The following is an 18,383-nucleotide window of genomic DNA, read 5'->3' on the forward strand; positions in this document are numbered from 1 at the left end:
GTGGGGGCCCCCCCCCAGCCCCGCTGCCTGCTCGCCTGTGACCTTGGGCGAGTCACCTCCCTTGCCCCCGAGCCTTAGTCTCGTCACCTGTGACGTGGGGATGCTAGAACCTGCTCCACACTGCTGCTGTGAGGATTAAATGCTGTAGTCCGTGGGAAGGGCCAGCACCGCGCCTGAAGCGTTGAACTACCCAACAAAATGTTTGGGGTGTTTTATCGTCTATGTTCACTTTTGTTGAGATGAGGCTGCTGTCTTAACGTTATTGCCGACTACCACTTTTTGAGCCTTACTCCCTACCTACCCCCTACATTGTGTTGTGCAGACATTTTATTTGCGTTATCACGTTTGAGATAGGCACTGTTGAGAAATGGAGGGTTTTTTTTTTTTTTTACAAATAGTTTATTGTCAAATTGGTTTCCACATAACACCCAGTNTATGCATCAGCAGAGAAATGGAGGGTTTAAAGAGCAGCCAAGGTGCCCAGGGTTACCCGGCTAGGCTGCATTTGGGTCAGACTACGAGCCCAGAACCCATGCCCTTAACTGTATTGCTCTATACCTCCCAGGAAGGGGAGTGTGGGCTGCAAATGTGCAGTTACTGAAGACTTACTGTAAGTCAGTTGGGTTTTTAATATTTCCTTAATCGTCACAATGCCTCTGGGACATAGGTACTACTTTTTATCCTTTTTTTACAGATGTGGAATTGGCAGCTCAGAGATGGGAATTTGACTTGCCTGAGGTCACACAGCAAGTAAGGGGCAGAGAAGAGTGACTTAAGGCTCCCACTAAACGCCTGCTGTTCTCTGATACTTGAGTATAGGTTAGCATTGCTCCTGCCTAAAGTGCTGGTAGCATATATGGCAGGTGATCAAGTTCAAGAGGTCACTGGCCAAGTCTGCTTGTTTTACATGTACAGCTCCTGCCAGAAGGCCGTTACTGAATGGTGGGAGACGCTAGGATGTAGAAATGAATGAGACTTGCTCCCTACTTTTAGGGACCTCTCTGCCTGCAAGGGATGGGAGAAGTGTAGGTAGTGATTAACAGCAAAGCGTAATGGGTCTTGAGTTGGAGATTCGAAGGAGGCTTTGGGAACCCAGAGGAGGACTGCAGCTTAGACTTTGAGGATACAGGCTTCCAGGAGGAAACAGGTCTAAAAAGCATAGGAGTTGGCTGAGTCAGTACGTAGAAGATATACTGGCATAGAGAACAGCGTGTGTGAAAGCCTAGAAGCTAGTGAAGGTCAGTACAGAAATGTCTGGTATGACTGGAGTGAGGCAGCCAGGCTGGAGACCCTGAAGTCTGTTAAGGACATGCGGGGAGAAGTACGTATGTCTCTGTCTCCTGCTTCGAGTTACCTAGGTTCCTTCCTGGGAGGCAGCCACTGTTTCTTATGCATTCTATAGATACTGTGCTCATTTATAAGCATGGACCTTCATATTCCTCCCTTCCCCCACAGATTAAAGTATAGCATATTATAGAGACTACTGAGCACTTTGCTTTCTTGTTTTTGCCATGTATAGATTCAGCCTTACTTTCCGACAGTTGCATTTTATCCCATTGTAAGGATGTACCATGTCTTATTTAAGCAGTCCCCTTTTGATGACATTTAGATCTTTTCCATTCTTTTGCTATCAGAAACACTGCTGCATTGAATATCCTTATACACGGGTCATTTTGTACATGTAAGACTGCGTCTGTAGGATAAATTATCTAGGAATGGAACTGCTTGGTCAAAGGGTTTGAGTGTGTATTTAAAAAAAATTTTTTTTTAAACATCTTATTTCTGAGAGAGAGAGAGAGAGACAGCGTGAGAAGGGGAGGTCAGAGAGAGAGGGAGACACAGAATCCGAAACAGGCTCCAGGCTCTGAGCTAGCTGTCAGCACAGAGCCAGACGCAGGGCTCGAACCCACAAACTGTGAGATCATGACCTCAGCCGAAGTCTGCTGCCAACCGACTGAGCCACCCAAGCGCCCCTTGAGTGTGTAATTTTGATGCAAAGTGGCAAATCACCCTGTATAAAGATTTGCAGTTTTCTATCCCCCCAGCCATGTGTGAGGGGGCCTGGGTAGAAACTGTGAAGGCAGTAATTTGAGATTCTTTGGAGGGTGGGAGGAGTCACTGATCAGACATATGGTGCCCCATGTTAGATACTTTCCATCTGAAGGAACTCAAAGGAAGATGCCTCCAGACAGTGGTTTTCATAGAAATAGAAGGCATTGTAACAAGGTGGCTGGGGGAATGGGCTTTGTAGCTGTATAGACCTTCATCTGAGTCCTGGCTCTGTTGCTTAGGTGGGAGCTTAGGTAAGTTGCTCAGCTTCTCTGTGTCTGTTTCCTCATCTCTGAATGGGGGTAGTAATTGTGTCTATGTCTATTTGGCTGAGGATTTCTGTGAAGATTTAATGCATTATTACATGGAAAGCCCTTGAAGCTGTTCGTAGCACAAGATGCTACTTTGTTATTTTGTCACACCATCTCATCTGATCTCTACCACCCCTTTGTTTTGAAAATTGCCTGGATTTGTATCTTATCTCTGGCACTCCTTTGTGTGATCTTGGGTAAGTTGCCCCAGTTTTTTTTTTTTTTTAAGCTATAAAATAGGGATAATATTAAGACTATCTTTTTCTTGGGTTTTGTGTATAAAATGTATTAATACACTGGAAGTGCTTATAGCATTGCCCTGTTATGTCGTGTTCAGTAAATGTTGGGATGCCTGTTCTTTTGCAGACGTTGGGCTGTTGATTTAGTGCCATGCATCCTTTACAGTGTGTCCTGCAAGTGCAGAGATGGGGACCCTTGGCTTCCATGTCCTGGGTGCTGCTCAGGACCTGCAGGGCGCATAGTAGTGTCCACGGAACTACATGTCCCAGTCCAGAGAAACAGCAGGAAGATGGAGTTCGGAAGGATTTCAGCTCTAGGCTGGCCATTGGCCCGACTTTTCAGCATTTTTTAAGAAGTGCTTTAGCTCCTCAAGAGAAGCCAGATGTGGAGGACCCACCTCCCTATCTCACAGTGGATGAACTTTCTGGGAGGCAGAGAAAAGGTTGGTTTTATTTTTCTTTTCCCTTTGGACTTCCTGCTTTGCTCTTTTCCAGCATCCATGACCTGATTGTTAATTGTTCTTTCATTGCAGACCCGGCTTTGCAGGGTTAATAGAATGGGAAGGCTGCTAGCTAATGGAATTGTCAGACTTTATCAAGTAACATTAATATAAAGAAACTCATACTTCTGGTCCATGTGACTGGGGGTGGAAGTCCTGGGGAGTTCTCTCTTTGGTACTTTTGGAAACCTTAGAGCCTCTGTTCTGATTTTTAGATCTAAGTTGTTAGACACCTTTCACAATTGGTGCTGTAGAAATTCACTTTTTATGCTTAAATAAAGGTTTTCTGAGAAAAACTTTGCAGTCAGTTAAAATACTTTTTCTCTCTTTCTTTCTTTTTCTTTTTCTTTTTCTTTTAAAGTTTATTTATTGGGGGAGAGAGAGAGCAAGAGCGAAAGCCAGCCAGCCTGGGAGGGACAGAGAGAGAGAGACAGAGGATCCAAAGCCGGCTCTGTGCTGACCAGAGAGCCTGATGCGGGGCTTGTACTCACAAACCGAGAGATCATGACCTGAGCTGAAGTTGGATGCTTAACTGACTGAGCCACCCAGGCACACCTTGCTGTTCTGAAAGCTTTGTGTAAGGGACTTCTGGGTGGCTCAGTTGGTTAAGCATCCGACTTGAGATATCAGCTCAGGTCATGATCTCATGGGTCATGAGATTGAGACCCGTGTTGGGCCCTGTGCTCACAGTGCAGAGCCTGTTTGGGATTCCCTCTCTCCCTTTTTCTCTCTGCCTCTCCTGGATGCTTGCTCACATTCTCTCTCTCTTTCTCTCTCTCAAATAAATAGACATTAAAAAGAAGCTTTATGCATATGTGTTTTACATCATAATACAGCCATGCTTGCTTGCTTCCTTTTTTTTAAAGGTTTTATTTTTAAGTAATGTCTACCTCACTGTGGGGCTCAAACTTACACCTGGAGCTCAAGAGTCCCATGCTCTACTGACTGAGCCAACCAGGTGCCACAGTGTTTGCTTTCATTTAAGATGTTTGTTTGTAGTTTATAGTTTATTTGTAGTAGGAAGTTACCTCATTTTTATTTTGTGGCTTTGTGTACCCTCCTGCCATTGCTGCTACTTTCAGAGGTGGAAGAACCTTATTTTGAGAAGAAGGAATATAATGGATTTAAACTTATTTTGGGGGCACCTGAATGGTTCGCTTGGTTTAGCCTCTGACTCTTGATCTCAGCTCAGGTCTTGAGCTCAGGGTTGTGAATTCAAGCCCCGTGCTGGGCTCCACACTAGGCATGGAGCCTACTTAAAAAATTTTTTTCCCCCAAGTTGATAACTCTATCAGTTAGTTCTCTCTTTTCTGTTTTTATAACCACATTGCCTTGATTCTCAGGTGCATGCTTCCCTGTGTTTTTAAATGACATGGCCTGTTATTATGTATGTATATATCACATATTTCTTTTGTTCTGAAAGGTTGTCATTAATTTGGCAGTACCTGTGTACCTCAGTTAATGGTATATTAGAATTGAAGCAACGGGAAAAAACAGAATTGAGGCAGTTGGGGACTTAGTGGGTAACTAGTTGCCTCTGATATTTCTGGGGTATTTGGGAAAGAGACCTTTTGAGACATGTAGTCCCTTTTAGTGTGACTACTGTGCAATCTTCCTCTTGTTGCAGTCTACCTGGAGACCTATGGCTGCCAGATGAATGTGAATGACACAGAGATAGCCTGGTCTGTCTTACAGAAGAGTGGCTACCTGCGTACCAGGAACCTCCAAGAGGTACGAGCGTTTTCTGCGTCCCTTGTTTCCTGGGCCTGGGTGAGACTCTGCATTTGTGCCAGTTCTTAGATGGAGCTTTAGAAATTGGGTATGGCCTGGTGAGAGTGAGTTTCCTTGAGTAAAGTGTGTAGCATGGGACTGAGGTATATTTTTGTTCTGGTTATTTTTGAAACTTTTATGGTGGTGCTCATTTTTAGGCAAGGAACTAAGTTAAAAATGGGCTGTGAGTTGGAGGGGAATGGAGGAGTTAGTGTTTAATCTCTGTGCCCGACAGAGGAGATTTAGTTGGGGAATGTGAAATGATTCTGGGGCTTGATGGTGGTAATGATTGCACAGCAGTGTTAATGTACTTAATGTTACTGAACTGTACACTTAAAAATGGTTAAAATGGTAAGTTTTATGTGTGTTTTTACCACAGTAGTAGTAATAATAATAATTTAAAAAAGGCTGTGGGTAGTGATTCTATAAGGCAGTTTTCAAAGATCATAATTTTCCTTTTTTTCCCTTGCTTTCCACTCAGGCAGATGTGATCCTCCTTGTCACATGTTCTATCAGGTAGGAGTTTGTTCTTTACCTAGAGAGCGAATATATTTTATGTCATAGTTAACACTGCCAGGCTGGCCTACCTGTGGAGATGAGTCAGTGGACTTGCAGTTTTACAACAGTGGAGATAGCAGTGGTGGAACTGGGCTGACATTTGGTGAGCACGTACGGTGTATCCTCTCCTGTGCTGAGGACTACACATGCACTAACTAATTTAATTCTCACAACAGCCCTATGTGGTAGGTGCTATTATCAAACCCATTTTATAGATGAGGAATATGTTGAGGCACCCAGCTTTTCCTAAGGTTTCTATTGCAGGTAATGGCACATGTTTAGGGTGTAGCTCACATCATGAGGTTTAGGGTGTAGTCAGTGGCTGGGACAGGGTTCTCCTGAGCAGAGAAGGGTGGCATCCATCAGAAGTGAACATATTCTTTTTCTTATCTTGTTTCTGTGTACAAGACACGTTTGTGTTAGTGTTTCCTTAGTGTTAATGTAATCCACCATTTTTGTTCGGAGTGTTTCTCCTGTTAGACACTGAACTAGATGGCTGTGGGAGAACCAAACCCTTCTCCATGGAGACTTGCTTTAAGGAGCTTAGTCTGATATGGGAACTAAGGCAGAGACACACATCTGGCAGAAAGTGCTATGTAAAAAACCAAACAATAAAAAAGAAGTTGCTAAGTATAGGGAAAAGTGTTGTTATAAGGCAGTTAAAGGGTGGACAGGCCCTGTACCAGGTTTTGTGAAGTCAATTCTGAGTTTGACTTAAAGGCTTGTCAGGTGTGGAGATATGCAGGAAGGGTGTCATTGCGGGGATGGTGAATTACAGCAAGTGGTGCTTCACTTGGCTCCCTGCCTATCTTCCCTTAACTTAGGAGGTAGATATTCATTTAAAGGGTTGAAGTTTCTTTTGATTTTATTTCCATTGCCTTACTCTTTTAACTTGTGGTATAGTTGATTTTCAGGTTCAGTTATACCTTTTTTGATCTTTGTAGGGAGAAGGCTGAACAGACCATCTGGAATCGTTTACATCAGCTTAAAGCCCTGAAGACAAAACGGCTCCGTTCCCGAGTGCCTCTGAGGATTGGGATTCTAGGTATCCGGTAATTTGGAGACTTTGTGTTTTGACACTTGGGCTCTATGAAATTAAAAAAAAAAGTTTTTTTAATGTTTATTGATTTTTGGGAGAGAAAGAGAGACAGAGTGCGAGTGGGGGAGGGGCAGAGAGAGAGGGAGACACAGAATCTGAAGCAGGTTCCAGGCTCTGAGCTGTCAGCACAGAGCTGCTTGTGGGGCTTGAACCCACGGACTGTGAGATCATGCCCTGAGCCGAAGTCAGATGCTTAATCAACTGAGCCACCCAGGCGCCCTGAAATGTTCTCTTTAAGTTTATTTATTTATTTTGAGAGAGATAGTACATGCGTGTGTAAATTGGGGAGGGGCAGAGAGGGAAAGAGAGAATCCCAAGCAGGCTCTGTGCTAATAGCACAGAGTCTGATGTAGGGTTTGCTCCCATGAACCTTGGGATCATGACTTGAGCTGAGCTCAACAGTTGGATGCTCAACTGACGAGCCACCCAGGTGCCCCTTCATGTAGCTTTACATGCTAGGGTTTCCATCAGATGCTGGATTCCCAGTGTTTGAAGAAATGTCATGTATCCCATGTAACCTTTGTACTTAATGTCAAAGGCTGTAGGATGAAATAAGATAAAGCTCATAAAAAGGGCTTTTCATAGTGCCTTGAGGTCATGGGTGCTCAGAATTTGGTCTGTCCTTCCTAGAGTCTAATGGGGCTGTTGGTGGCAGAGTTATGGACAGGAGAGAGTTTGGCATCTGAAGGAGCAGCATGAATTTACAGTGTAGGCACCTTTCATCTTGACTCCTGAGGTACAGCCACGTGAGGGTCTGGATCTGCACTGACCACTATGGTAGCCACTAGCCACATGTGGTTATTTAACTTTAACTAAAATTAAATAATATTAAAATTCACTTCTTTACTCTCACTAGCCACATATTGACTTTTCAGTAATCATACCAGTTTGGATAGCACAGATAAAGAATATTTCTACCATTTTAGGAAGTTCTATTGGACAGCTCTGATATAGATAGCTGGAAAGCATATTTCAAAAATGAATATTCTGTACCCTCCTGGTCCCAGAATTTAATGTATCTAACTTTAAAACAGGTCATCCATTGTGGAATGATTAAATTAATTCTTCTTGATGAGTCAAAACATAGTTGGAGCATATCCTGTTAGATTAATGTACTAAAGTGATGTAGGAAGATGGAAGGATTAGCTGAAGTGTTTTGTTTCTTTTTTCATTTTTTAACGTTTATTTTTGAGAGACAGAGACTGAGTGTGAGCAGGAGAGGGACAGAGAGGGAGGCACAGTATCCCTAGCAGGCTCCAGACTCTGAGCTGTCAGCACAGAGCCTGACGCGTGGCTCGAACCCATGAACTGTGAGATCATGACCTGAGCTGAAGTTGGACACTGATCCAACTGAGCCACCCAGGTATCCCTGAAATGTTTTGTTTCATTTCAGTTCCTTCATTATAGAAGCCCCTGGCTATATCTTTGTTAGGAATTTCAGAAATCCTTAAAATATTTAGTTTTCTTATTGTGGTAAAATAGATGTAATGTGAAATTTATTAATTGAACCCTTTTTTTTTTTTTTTTTAATGTTTTATTTCTAGGAGAGAGAGAGAGACAGCGTGAGCAGGGGAGGGTCAGAGAGAGAGGGAGTCACAGATTGAAACAGGCTCCAGGCTCTGAGCCGGCAGTCAGCACAGAGCCCGACGCGGGGCTCGAACCCACGAACCGCGAGATCATGACCTAAGTGAAAGTCGGACGCTTAACCGACTAAGCCACCCAGGCGCCCCTAATTGAACCCTTTTTTATTAAAAATTTTTTTTTGATGTTTTATTTATTTCTGAGAGAGACAGCGTGAGTAGGGGAGGATCAGAGAGAGAGAAAGACACAGAATCTGAAGCAGGCTCCAGGCTCTGAGCTAGCCGTAAGCACAGAGCCCAACATGGGGCTCGAACCCACTATCTGTGAGATCATGACTTGAGCCTAACCGACTGAGCCACCCAGGTGCCCTGAACCCTTTTTTGAATGTACAGTTCAGTGACTTTAAAAAATATTCATATTGTTGTACAGCCATCACCACCATCCATTGCCATAACTTTTTCATCTTCCCCAACTGCAACTCTCTACCCATTAAATAGTTTCCCATTTTCCCTCTCACCTTAGCTCCTGGCAACTACCATTGTACTTTCTGCCTCTATGAATTTGATTACTCTCAGTAACTCATATAAATGGAATCATGGAATATTTGTCCTTTTGTGACTGGCTTATTTCATTTAGCACAATGTCTTCAAGATTCATCCATATTTAGCATATGCCAGAATTTCCTTCCTTTTTAAGGCTGAATAATATTCTATTTTATGTATATACCATATCTGTTGATAGACACTAGGGTTGCTCTGCCTTTTGCCTATTGTGAATGATACTGCTACGAACATAGGTGTATAACCAAGAATAGTTCTTTCTTTTTTTAATGTTTATTTTTTTAGAGAGAGAGAGAGAGAGGTAGATTGAGGGGGACAGAAGATCTGAAGCAGGCTCTGTGCTGACAGCAGTGAGCCCAGTGTGAAGCTCAGACTCACCAAACCATGGGATCATGACCTGAACTGAAATCAAGAGTCAGACCCTTAACTGACTGAACCACCCAGGTGCCCCTGGATGATGGTTTAATTTGTTCTGAGCATTGAATTGATTTCTTTAGTTGCTTGCTTGCTTTGGTTTTCTTGTTTAGGGAAATGCCCGTTCCAGTGCTATGGAAGTATTGGGCAAATTTGGGGAACGATGATCCTAGATCTTAGAGAAGTTTCTATGCCCTGGTCTCTGATCCTAGCCCGAGCTAATCTGTACTGAGAAGAAACCATGAGACCGGATGCATTTACAAGCAGGTGCTTATTTTATTTCCTTCCCCAGGCTGCATGGCTGAGAGGTTGAAGGAGGAGATCCTCAACAGGGAGAAAATGGTGGATATTTTGGCTGGTCCAGATGCCTATCGGGACCTTCCTCGGCTGCTGGCTGTTGCTGAGTCAGGTCAACAAGCTGCCAATGTGCTGCTTTCTCTGGATGAGACCTATGCTGATGTTATGCCAGTCCAGACAAGCCCCAGTGCTACGTCAGCCTTCGTGTAAGATGCTGCCCAAGAGACAGGGAGTGAACTTCTCCTTTCTCACTCTGAAAATAATTTTAATTTTGCTACATTAAAACAAATTAACACGTGCATATAGGACAAAACATAAACAAAAAACTGATAAAGTCAGACTCCTTCACACCTTCCCTCCCCATTCTCTCAGGCCACCTCAGAGGCAGCCAAATTAGTAGTTTCTTACATAATCCTTCCAGGAATGTTCTTTGCATATCCATTCATATATGAAATACAGGATCTTTCCTACTGTTCTTTCTGTATTCTAATTTTTTACTGAAGAAAATATCTTCAGCTTTCCTTTTCCTTTTTTTCTTCCCCTGAACTTTAACTGAAGAAAAGTAGTAAAATCTGGTGACAAAATAGTTCATGTTTGTTGAAGAGTATGTGGAAAAGATAGAAAAAACATAAGAAAGTAGGAGTCGCCTAGGTACCAACCACCTAACAATGAACACTGTTATCATCTCGCTATATCATTCCTGTCCTTTCCTGTGTATGTATGCTTTGTACCTGTGTTGTGAAAGTTGGCTCTTGATGTACTTGGTTTTATAACCTTATTTTAAATGGTGAAATATTTTAATTTTATCTAATTAAATTTTCTATGATAGAGATTGGCAAATCGGCAAAAAAAAATTACTGCCTGTTTTTCATAAATGCAGTTTTTTTGAAATATAGCCATACTGTTTGTTTATTATCTGTGGTGTTTTGCCACTACAGTGGTAGAATTGAGTAGTTGTGACAGAGACCAAATGGTCTGTGAAGCCCAAAATATTTACTGTCTGTTTTTTTATAGAAAGTTTGTCAACCTCTGTCATTTTAATGGCCATCCCATACTTGTTGGAATGCTTATTAAAAACAATAGCTGACATTTATTTAACAGTTCTTCAGTGAACATCTTTAATATTCATAATTATTTCCTTAAGGTAGATTGAGGTTTTCATATATAGGATGCAAATGGAACAGAGTGATTTAACTTAGATACTTCATAATTGGATCAGGAATGAGTGAGAACTATGAAATCCTTTGCTTTAAATCTGAAGTTTCTCACACACTTCATAAAATATGTATTTTTCCTGGTACAAATGTAAAAAGTTCAAATAATGTTTTACATTTATGGCTACATTTTATATTTACGAGGTACACTCCTGGTACATCTGCACCCCTTCCCTCACCACTGTGCTCCCTCAGGGTAACTGAGGAGCTCTATCTGCCAGTTACAATGTGATTTATATCCTGTGAGTAGATACGGATTTTTAAAGATAAAAACTGTCTGCCTTAAAAATGTCTGATTGGTCCAATGTGAATATGGTGCCAAGAGGATTCTGAGCCAGAGGGTGATGTCAAGGGAGCTCTGACCTGCTCCTCGGGTGGGAGTGAGGTGTCCCATTCCTCTTACTAAGTTTTGGTGCTTTCCCCCAGGTCTATCATGCGAGGCTGTGACAATATGTGCAGCTACTGCATCGTCCCTTTCACTCGCGGCCGGGAGAGGAGTCGGCCTGTGGCTTCCATTCTAGAGGAAGTGAGGAAGCTTTCTGAGCAGGTGAAAAGTTCTGTCGGCTTTCATCTTACAAGTGTGTTTTTAGGAGGATGAGGACAGCCTTTCTAGTTTCCCTGCCTGTCCTGTCTCTGAGCTGTAGAAGTTTAGAACCATACCTGGCCAGAAATATCTTTGATTTGCTGTCCATGTGAAGTTTGCTTCGGAGGCAGCACAGTGAATGGAGAGAGCATGAGTTTACAATCAGATGGCTGAGTGTGAATTCTGCCTGCCCCATTCTCTGGTTTGGTGCCCTGCTGCAGGTCATTTAACTATCTTCTTTTAGTAATTTATTTATGAAAAAAATGTCTTTTTAAGTTTTGTTTACTTATTTTGAGAGAGAGAGAGAGACAGAAAGAGCATGGGCAGGAGAAGGGCAGAGAGAGGGAGAGAGAGAGAGAATCCCAAACAGGCTCCACAGTGTCAGTGCAGAGCCCAATGTGGGGCTTAGACTCACAAACTGTGAGATCATGACCTGAGCTGAAATCAGGAGTCAGATGCTTAACCCACTGAGCCACCCAGGTGCCCCCTAACTTTTCTTATAAACACAGTTTCCTAATTTATGAAAAGAAGATAACATAGTAACTTCTATTCTGGTATATTGGAAGGATTGTCCTAGTTTAAATGGTTTTTTGTTTTGTTTTTAAAGTAATCTCCACACCTAGCATGGGGCTCAAACTCACAACCTCAAGATTAAAGTCACATTTTTGGGGCACCTATGTGGTTCAATCGGTTGAGCATCAGACTCTTGATTTTGGCTCAGGTCATGATCCCAGGGTTGGGGGATTAAGCCCCACATTGGGCTCCATGCTGGGCATGGAGACTGCTTAAGTTTCCCTTTCTTTCTCAAATTAAAAAAAAAAACGTCACATGCTCTACTGACTGAGCCAGCCAGCCACCCCCGTAGTTAAACATTTTTTTAATGTTTATTTATTTATCTTGAGAGGAGGAGTGAGAGAGCAACAGTGTACACGCACAAGAGTGTAGGGGAGGGGGCAGAAAGAGAGAGAGAGAGAGAGAGAGAGAGAATTCCAAGCAGCCTCTGTGCTGTCAGTGCAGAGCCTCACATGGGAGTTCACTCATGAATTATGAGATCATGACCTGAGCCAAAATCAAGAGTTGAACGCTTAACCGACTGAGCCACCCAGATGCCCCAGTTTAAATGCTCTTAAACTACCTGGCATACAGTAAGTTTTCAGAGAATGATTTATTTGTCCATTCTAGGGAAGCCTCCCAAATCTCTTGTTCATTTTATCACAGAGCCTGCTCACTGGTTGAGGGACAGAGAATAGATGAGGGTAGTGAATCTCATCAGAGGCCAGAAGGGAGATAATTGCTGTTTTCCTCCTATTGGGAGCTGGCCTGGATCTGCTCTCCCTGAAGAAGAGAACAGTAGGTAGGGATATGGAGCTTTTCTTTACTAGAGTCTCCCTGTTTCCTTCCTTACTTGGCTCAGGAACTGAGGGAGGCCAGCCTCTGCTCCAGTTTTTACTCAGCAGTTCTTACAGTCTGGCAGTGCTCTCTTCTCATCTCCCATCCCCCAGTCCTCAATTCCCTGATTTGGTCCCTGGCTGCACATAGGTAGAGGTATTCTCCATACCCCACCTCTCCAAGTGCTTCCTGGGCTCAAGTTGTCCGCTTCTCCCCTTCCACCTCCCCCACCGTACCAGAACTTACTCTTCAGTCTTCAGGATAGAGACATTTATTTATTTTATTTATTTATTTTTAAAGTTTATTTATTTATTTTGAGAGAGACGTGAGCAGGGGAGGGGCAGAGAGGGAGGAAGGGAGAGTATTCCAATAGGCTCCACACAGTCAGTGCAGAGCCCAACATGGGGTTGGAACTCATGAACCTCAAGATCATGACCTGAGCCAAAACCAAGAGTTGGATGCTTAACAGACTGAGCCACCCGGGTGCCCCTTGTTAATATCTTTTTATATGTGTGTGTATTTTCCTTAGAGATATATATATTTATAATAAACTTTTTGTTTAGTCACCTCTAATGTTAAGACACCCCCTTAGTCATGCCATTGTTAAATAAAGATTAAAGAAAGTTATAAAGGACAATATTTGGATTGTTGTTGAAAATTTGATTTATAGTATGTGAATATTTAGGGGCAAAAGAGTATGTTGTTTGTAACTTATTCTCAGAAGTCTCAGAAAAATATGTGCTTGCATGTGCGTGTGCAGAGAGAGAGAGTGTATTTGAGTGTTAGTATGTGAATGATAAGCAGATGGCACGTGGTGTTAACAGTGAATCTGGGCAAAGAGTAGATGGGAGTTCTTTTTACTATTCTTGTAATTTTTCTGTAAGTTTGAAATTGCATCAAAATAAAGTTATAAAAAATAGTCTTTATAGCAACTATTTTTTTAATAAAATTTTGTAATGCAAATTTTCAAACAATTTAAAAGACTGGCATAGTAAGTACAGTTAATAACACTTGTCATATTTGCTTCATCTTCATATCTCTATAGATGTATAAATATATATTTTTGAAACATTTCAAGGTGACTTGTAGATATCAGGCTCCTTAACCCTGTATATTTCAGTACGCATCTTCTTAGAATAATAATTTTTCCCTTCATAATACCATTATTACATGTAGAAAGCTTAACAACTAATTTTATATAATATGTACCTCATATTCAAAATTTCTCTTTTTTTTAAAGTTTATTTATTTATTTTTAAGTAATCTCTTCATCCAATGTGGGGCTTGTACTCACGACCCTGAGATCAAGAGTTGCTTGCTCTTAAGACTCAGCCAGTCAGACGCCTCTCAAAATTTCTTAATTGTCCAAAAATATCTATCTATTTATTTTGAGAAAGAGAGAGAGAGAGAGAGAGAATGAGTGGTAGAGGGAGGGAGAGAGAATCTTAAGTAGGCTCCAGTGTGGAGCCAGACACGGGACTTAATCTCATAACCTTGAGATCATAACCTGAGCCAAAATCAAGAGTCAGATGCTTAATCTACTGAGCCACCCAGATGCCCCCAAAAATATCTTACTCCTTTTTTATTTTCAAACCAAGACCCAGTCAAACTTTGTGTTTTATTTATTTTTTATATTTCTTCAATCTCTCTTAATTTAAAACAGCCCTTTCATTTTTTTTTTTGGTTTGCTTTAAATGATGCATTAAGTTTTTGAAGAGATCAAATACATCTGATCTGGGTTTGTCTAATTGCTTCTTCATGTTGTCATTTAAAATATTCCTCTGAATTCTGATAAACTGGAAGTTAAATGTAAAAGCTTAATTTAATTTAGACTAAATACTTTGGGAAGAATACTTCACGGGCAGTGATTATATAATATTCAACTGGAAAAATGGCGTCATAATTTGCTTTATAGTGTTATAAACCATTACTATTGAATATTGAGTTTGCACCCAGGTTTTTGTTATTCTAAAAAATGCTTTGAAGATTAATTTTTATGTAAGGTTTTATTTATTTATTTAAAATGTTTATTTATTTTTGAGAGAGAGAAAGAGAGAATGCACAAGTGCGCAGGGGAGGGGCAGAGAGAGAGGGAGACATAGAATCTGAAGCAGGTTCCAGGCTCTGAGCTGTCAGCACAGAGCCCAACATGGGGCTCAAACCCATGAGCTATGAGATCATGACCTGAGCTGAAGTCGGACACTTAACTGACTGAGCCACCCAGGCGCCCCTGTAAGGTTTTATTTTTTTAAAAATTAATTTTTTTAAAAGATTTATTTAGTTTTGAGAGAGAGAGAGAGAGACAGAGTGCAAACAAGGGAGGGGCAGAGAGAGAGGGAGACACAGAATCTGACACAGAGCCTGATGTGGAGCTTGAACTCACGAGCTGTGAGATCATGACCTGAGCTGAAGTTGGACGCTTAACCAACTGAGACACCCAGGTGCTCCTGTAAAGTTTTATTCTAAAGTTCAGTTCTTCAGACAAGATCCCCAAATACAAAATTACTGGGTTAAATACAGAATAGAATACATTTATGAATGGCTCTAGGTGGGTTGAACTAATATCAATTAGTGATTTGGCAAGAAACTACCAAAAAAGTTTTAAATTGCTTCCAATGTATTTATTTTCCCTTTCTCAGGGGTTGAAGGAAGTGACCCTACTTGGTCAGAATGTTAATAGTTTTCGGGACAGTTCTGAGGTCCAGTTCAACAATGCGGTGTCTACCAGCCTCAGCCGTGGCTTTTCCACCAACTATAAACCCAAGCAAGGAGGCCTTCGTTTTGCTCACCTTCTGGATCAGGTCTCCAGAGTAGATCCTGAAATGAGGATCCGTTTCACTTCTCCCCACCCCAAAGACTTTCCTGATGAGGTGAGTATCAACAGTGAACTGTGCCGAGCTGTTACCAGTATCCGTAAGCTCACCAAAGGCTGGGCGCAGTGGGATACAGCAGACCTTGGATCTCACTAGGGATCTTGTGGTATACTGGACTTTTAGTTCTGCCAGAGTGAGAGTCCACCACTGTCAGGGCAGTTAGGACTGATGCACTTAAAAAATTTTTTTTGTTGTAATTGAGATATAGTTGACACACCGTGTTACGTTAGTTTCAGGTGTACAATGTTGTGATTTTGGCAAGTTTATATGTTATGTGCTCACTGCAAGTATAGAGATAGGACTGATATTACTGGGAGATTAAGGTCACCTGTGGGACCATGCGGGCTCTGGAGAGAGAGGTGTTATTTAAAAAAAAAATTTTTTTTGATGTTTTATTTATTTCCGAGAGAGAGAGAGAGAGAGAGAGCAAGCGAGCAGGGGAGGGTCAGAGAGAGAGGGAGACACAGAATCTGAAACAGGTTCCAGGCTCTGAGCTGTCAGCACAGAGCCCGACGTGGGGCTTGAACCCACGAACTGTGAGATCGTGACCTAAGTCGAAGTTGAACGCTTAACTGACTGAGCCACCCAGGCGCGCCTAGAGAGGTGTTATTACAAGGTTTTATGGGAAGGACAGAAAGGGAAGCCATATGTTGCAGTGGAAAGCAGTCCAGACTTGGACCTGAGCTAAATCCTAGCTCTTCCATTGCTTTCTTAGTAGGTCTGACTGTTTTATCTTGTCATCTTCATCTGTAAAATGAGGTTAATAATAACCTCCTGGTTTTTGGGTTGTTGGGGAATAGGTGTATTATATGGAAGGTACTTACCAAGTGCTTTTAGTAAGGCATAGAATGTATAGCCCACATGTGAAACCTTTTTTTTTTTTTTTTAAAGGTTTTTGTTTTGGTGAAACATCTGTCTTTTTGCCCCACTGCTACTTTTTTCTCTCCACGGAATGTCTTCGTATTGAGTTTTAAGAGTTTTTATGTTTTCTTGATACAAATCCTTTGTCAATGTATTTTTTCAAATACATTGTTCCAGTTTCTTGATGGTGTCTTTTCAACTAGCTAATTAGTCTGGAAGTTAGATGAAACAAATACCAGTTTTCCTTTCTTGTCCATGTCAGCCCATGGCTTGAATCTGAGCTCTGCTTGCTTGCTTCACTTTTTGAAAGCAGAGATGCCATCAGGGGAAATGTCTGGGACAGACAACATGGCTTCTTGAGCAAAAGTAAAGGATTTGGATAATTCATATGTTTGGTTTAATCAGCATCTTAAGAGGGGCACCTGGGTGGCTTAGTCGATTGAACATCTGATTTCCACTCAGGTCATGATCTCATGGTTTGTGAGATTGAGCCCCGTGTTGGACTCTGTGCTGACAGCTCAGAGCCTGGAGCTTGCTTCAGATTCTGTGTCTCCTCTCTTCGCCCTTCCCCTGCTCACACTGTGTCTTCCTTTCTCTCTCTCAAAAATAAACTAAATGTTAAAAAAAATTTTAAAGCATTAAAGGTCTTTAAAAAAAATTAGCTTGTTAAGAAAGAGTGGGAGTGGTATTCCTTTATGCAGGATTCTTTGGTGAGACTTTGATGGCTTTAATATGTTCTATTTTATCAGGTTCTGCAGCTGATTCATGAGAGAGACAACATCTGTAAACAGATCCACCTACCAGCCCAGAGTGGAAGTAGCCGTGTATTAGAGGCCATGCGGAGAGGGTCAGACTTGCTTGGGGGAGGGAACATCCTGCACCTTTCCATGTTTTCTTAAGGACCGCAAAGTGTTTGAGAGCCAGCATAGGGTGTGGCATGTGGTAGCTGCTCAGTAAATAACAGTTACGTTAATAAACCCATGGACATTATAACCTGTTTCTCTTTACTCCATAAGTATAGACTAAGGACTGGATCATTCATTTCATTTGTTTGGTATATTTTTTATTAAGTATCTACTGTGTGGCACACTCTTTGAAATTTTAATCCTTTCGCTTTTAACATTAAAGTTTTTTAGGTTGGGGATGCCTCAGTGACTCAGTCATTTAAGCATCTGACTTAGGCTCAGGTCATGATCTTGCAGTTCGTGAGTTTGAGCTCCCCATCAGGCTCTGCACTGGGGATTCTTTCTCTTCCTTTCTCTCTCCCCTTCCTCACTTGCGTGCTCAATCTCTCTCTCTAAATAAATAAGTAAACTTTAAAAAAAAAAAAGAAAAAAGAAAAGGTCTTAGAATTTAAATGTGTCTCTGTGTTCACTTACTTTGGGACTAATATGTACTGCAGAGATAAGACTGAAAGGATAAGTTGACAAATGGCAGGCTGTGTGGAACTAGTGCTTTGTCTTGTTTTCCACATTGGCAGTGTTAGAGATCCTCTTTTTAAAAAAATTTTTTTTTGAAGTTTTATTTATTTCTGAGAGAGAGAGAGACCACGTGAGCAGGGGAGGGTCAGAGAGAGTGGGAGATACAGAATCTGAAACAGGCTCCAGGCTCTGAGCTAGCTGTCAGCACAGAGGCCGACGTGGGGCTCGATCCCACGAACCGTGAGATCATGACCTGAGCCAAAGTCAGACGCTTAACTGACTGAGCCACCCAGGTGCCCCGTTATGTTCTTTATTTATTTCTTTTTTTAAAGTTTATTTATTTTGAGAGAGAGTTAGCATGCATGCTTGAGCAGGGGATGGGCAGAGAAAGAGAGAGAGAGACAGAGTCAGTCCCAGGCAGGCTCCAGGCTCTGTGCTGTTAGTGCAAAGTACTAAACAGGGTAGTAGTGAACTATGAGATATGACCTGAGCCAAAACAAAGAGTTGGACGCTTGACCAAGTGACCCACCCAGGCACCCCTAGAGATCCTCTTAAAGGTTTAATCTGTCTTCACTTCTTAAATAAAAGACTTTTGGAGTGCCTAGGTGGCTCACTTGCTTAAGATTCTGACCTTGGCTCAGGTCATGATCTCATGGTTCATGGG

The 18,383-nt window shown here is 41.9% G+C and overlaps 1 protein-coding gene across 1 annotated transcript in view; it reads left to right on the plus strand.

Moving 5' to 3' along the window:
- The first annotated feature begins 2,730 nt into the window (after nt 1–2,730).
- Nucleotides 2,731–18,383, plus strand: part of CDK5RAP1 (CDK5RAP1 mitochondrial tRNA methylthiotransferase) — a 35,784-nt gene continuing 20,131 nt past the window's right edge. Inside the window, exons 1-8 of the mRNA XM_077769393.1 lie at nt 2,731–3,042; nt 4,727–4,830; nt 5,351–5,385; nt 6,372–6,472; nt 9,374–9,584; nt 11,019–11,139; nt 15,204–15,434; nt 17,048–17,145. Coding sequence (XP_077625519.1) covers nt 2,751–3,042; nt 4,727–4,830; nt 5,351–5,385; nt 6,372–6,472; nt 9,374–9,584; nt 11,019–11,139; nt 15,204–15,434; nt 17,048–17,145 — 1,193 coding nt within the window. The 5' untranslated portion in view covers nt 2,731–2,750. The remainder of the gene's footprint in view (nt 3,043–4,726; nt 4,831–5,350; nt 5,386–6,371; nt 6,473–9,373; nt 9,585–11,018; nt 11,140–15,203; nt 15,435–17,047; nt 17,146–18,383) is intronic.

Source organism: Crocuta crocuta, unplaced genomic scaffold (assembly GCF_008692635.1).
Source record: "Crocuta crocuta isolate KB4526 unplaced genomic scaffold, BGI_CrCroc_1.0 scaffold445, whole genome shotgun sequence".
Taxonomy (NCBI): domain Eukaryota; kingdom Metazoa; phylum Chordata; class Mammalia; order Carnivora; family Hyaenidae; genus Crocuta; species Crocuta crocuta.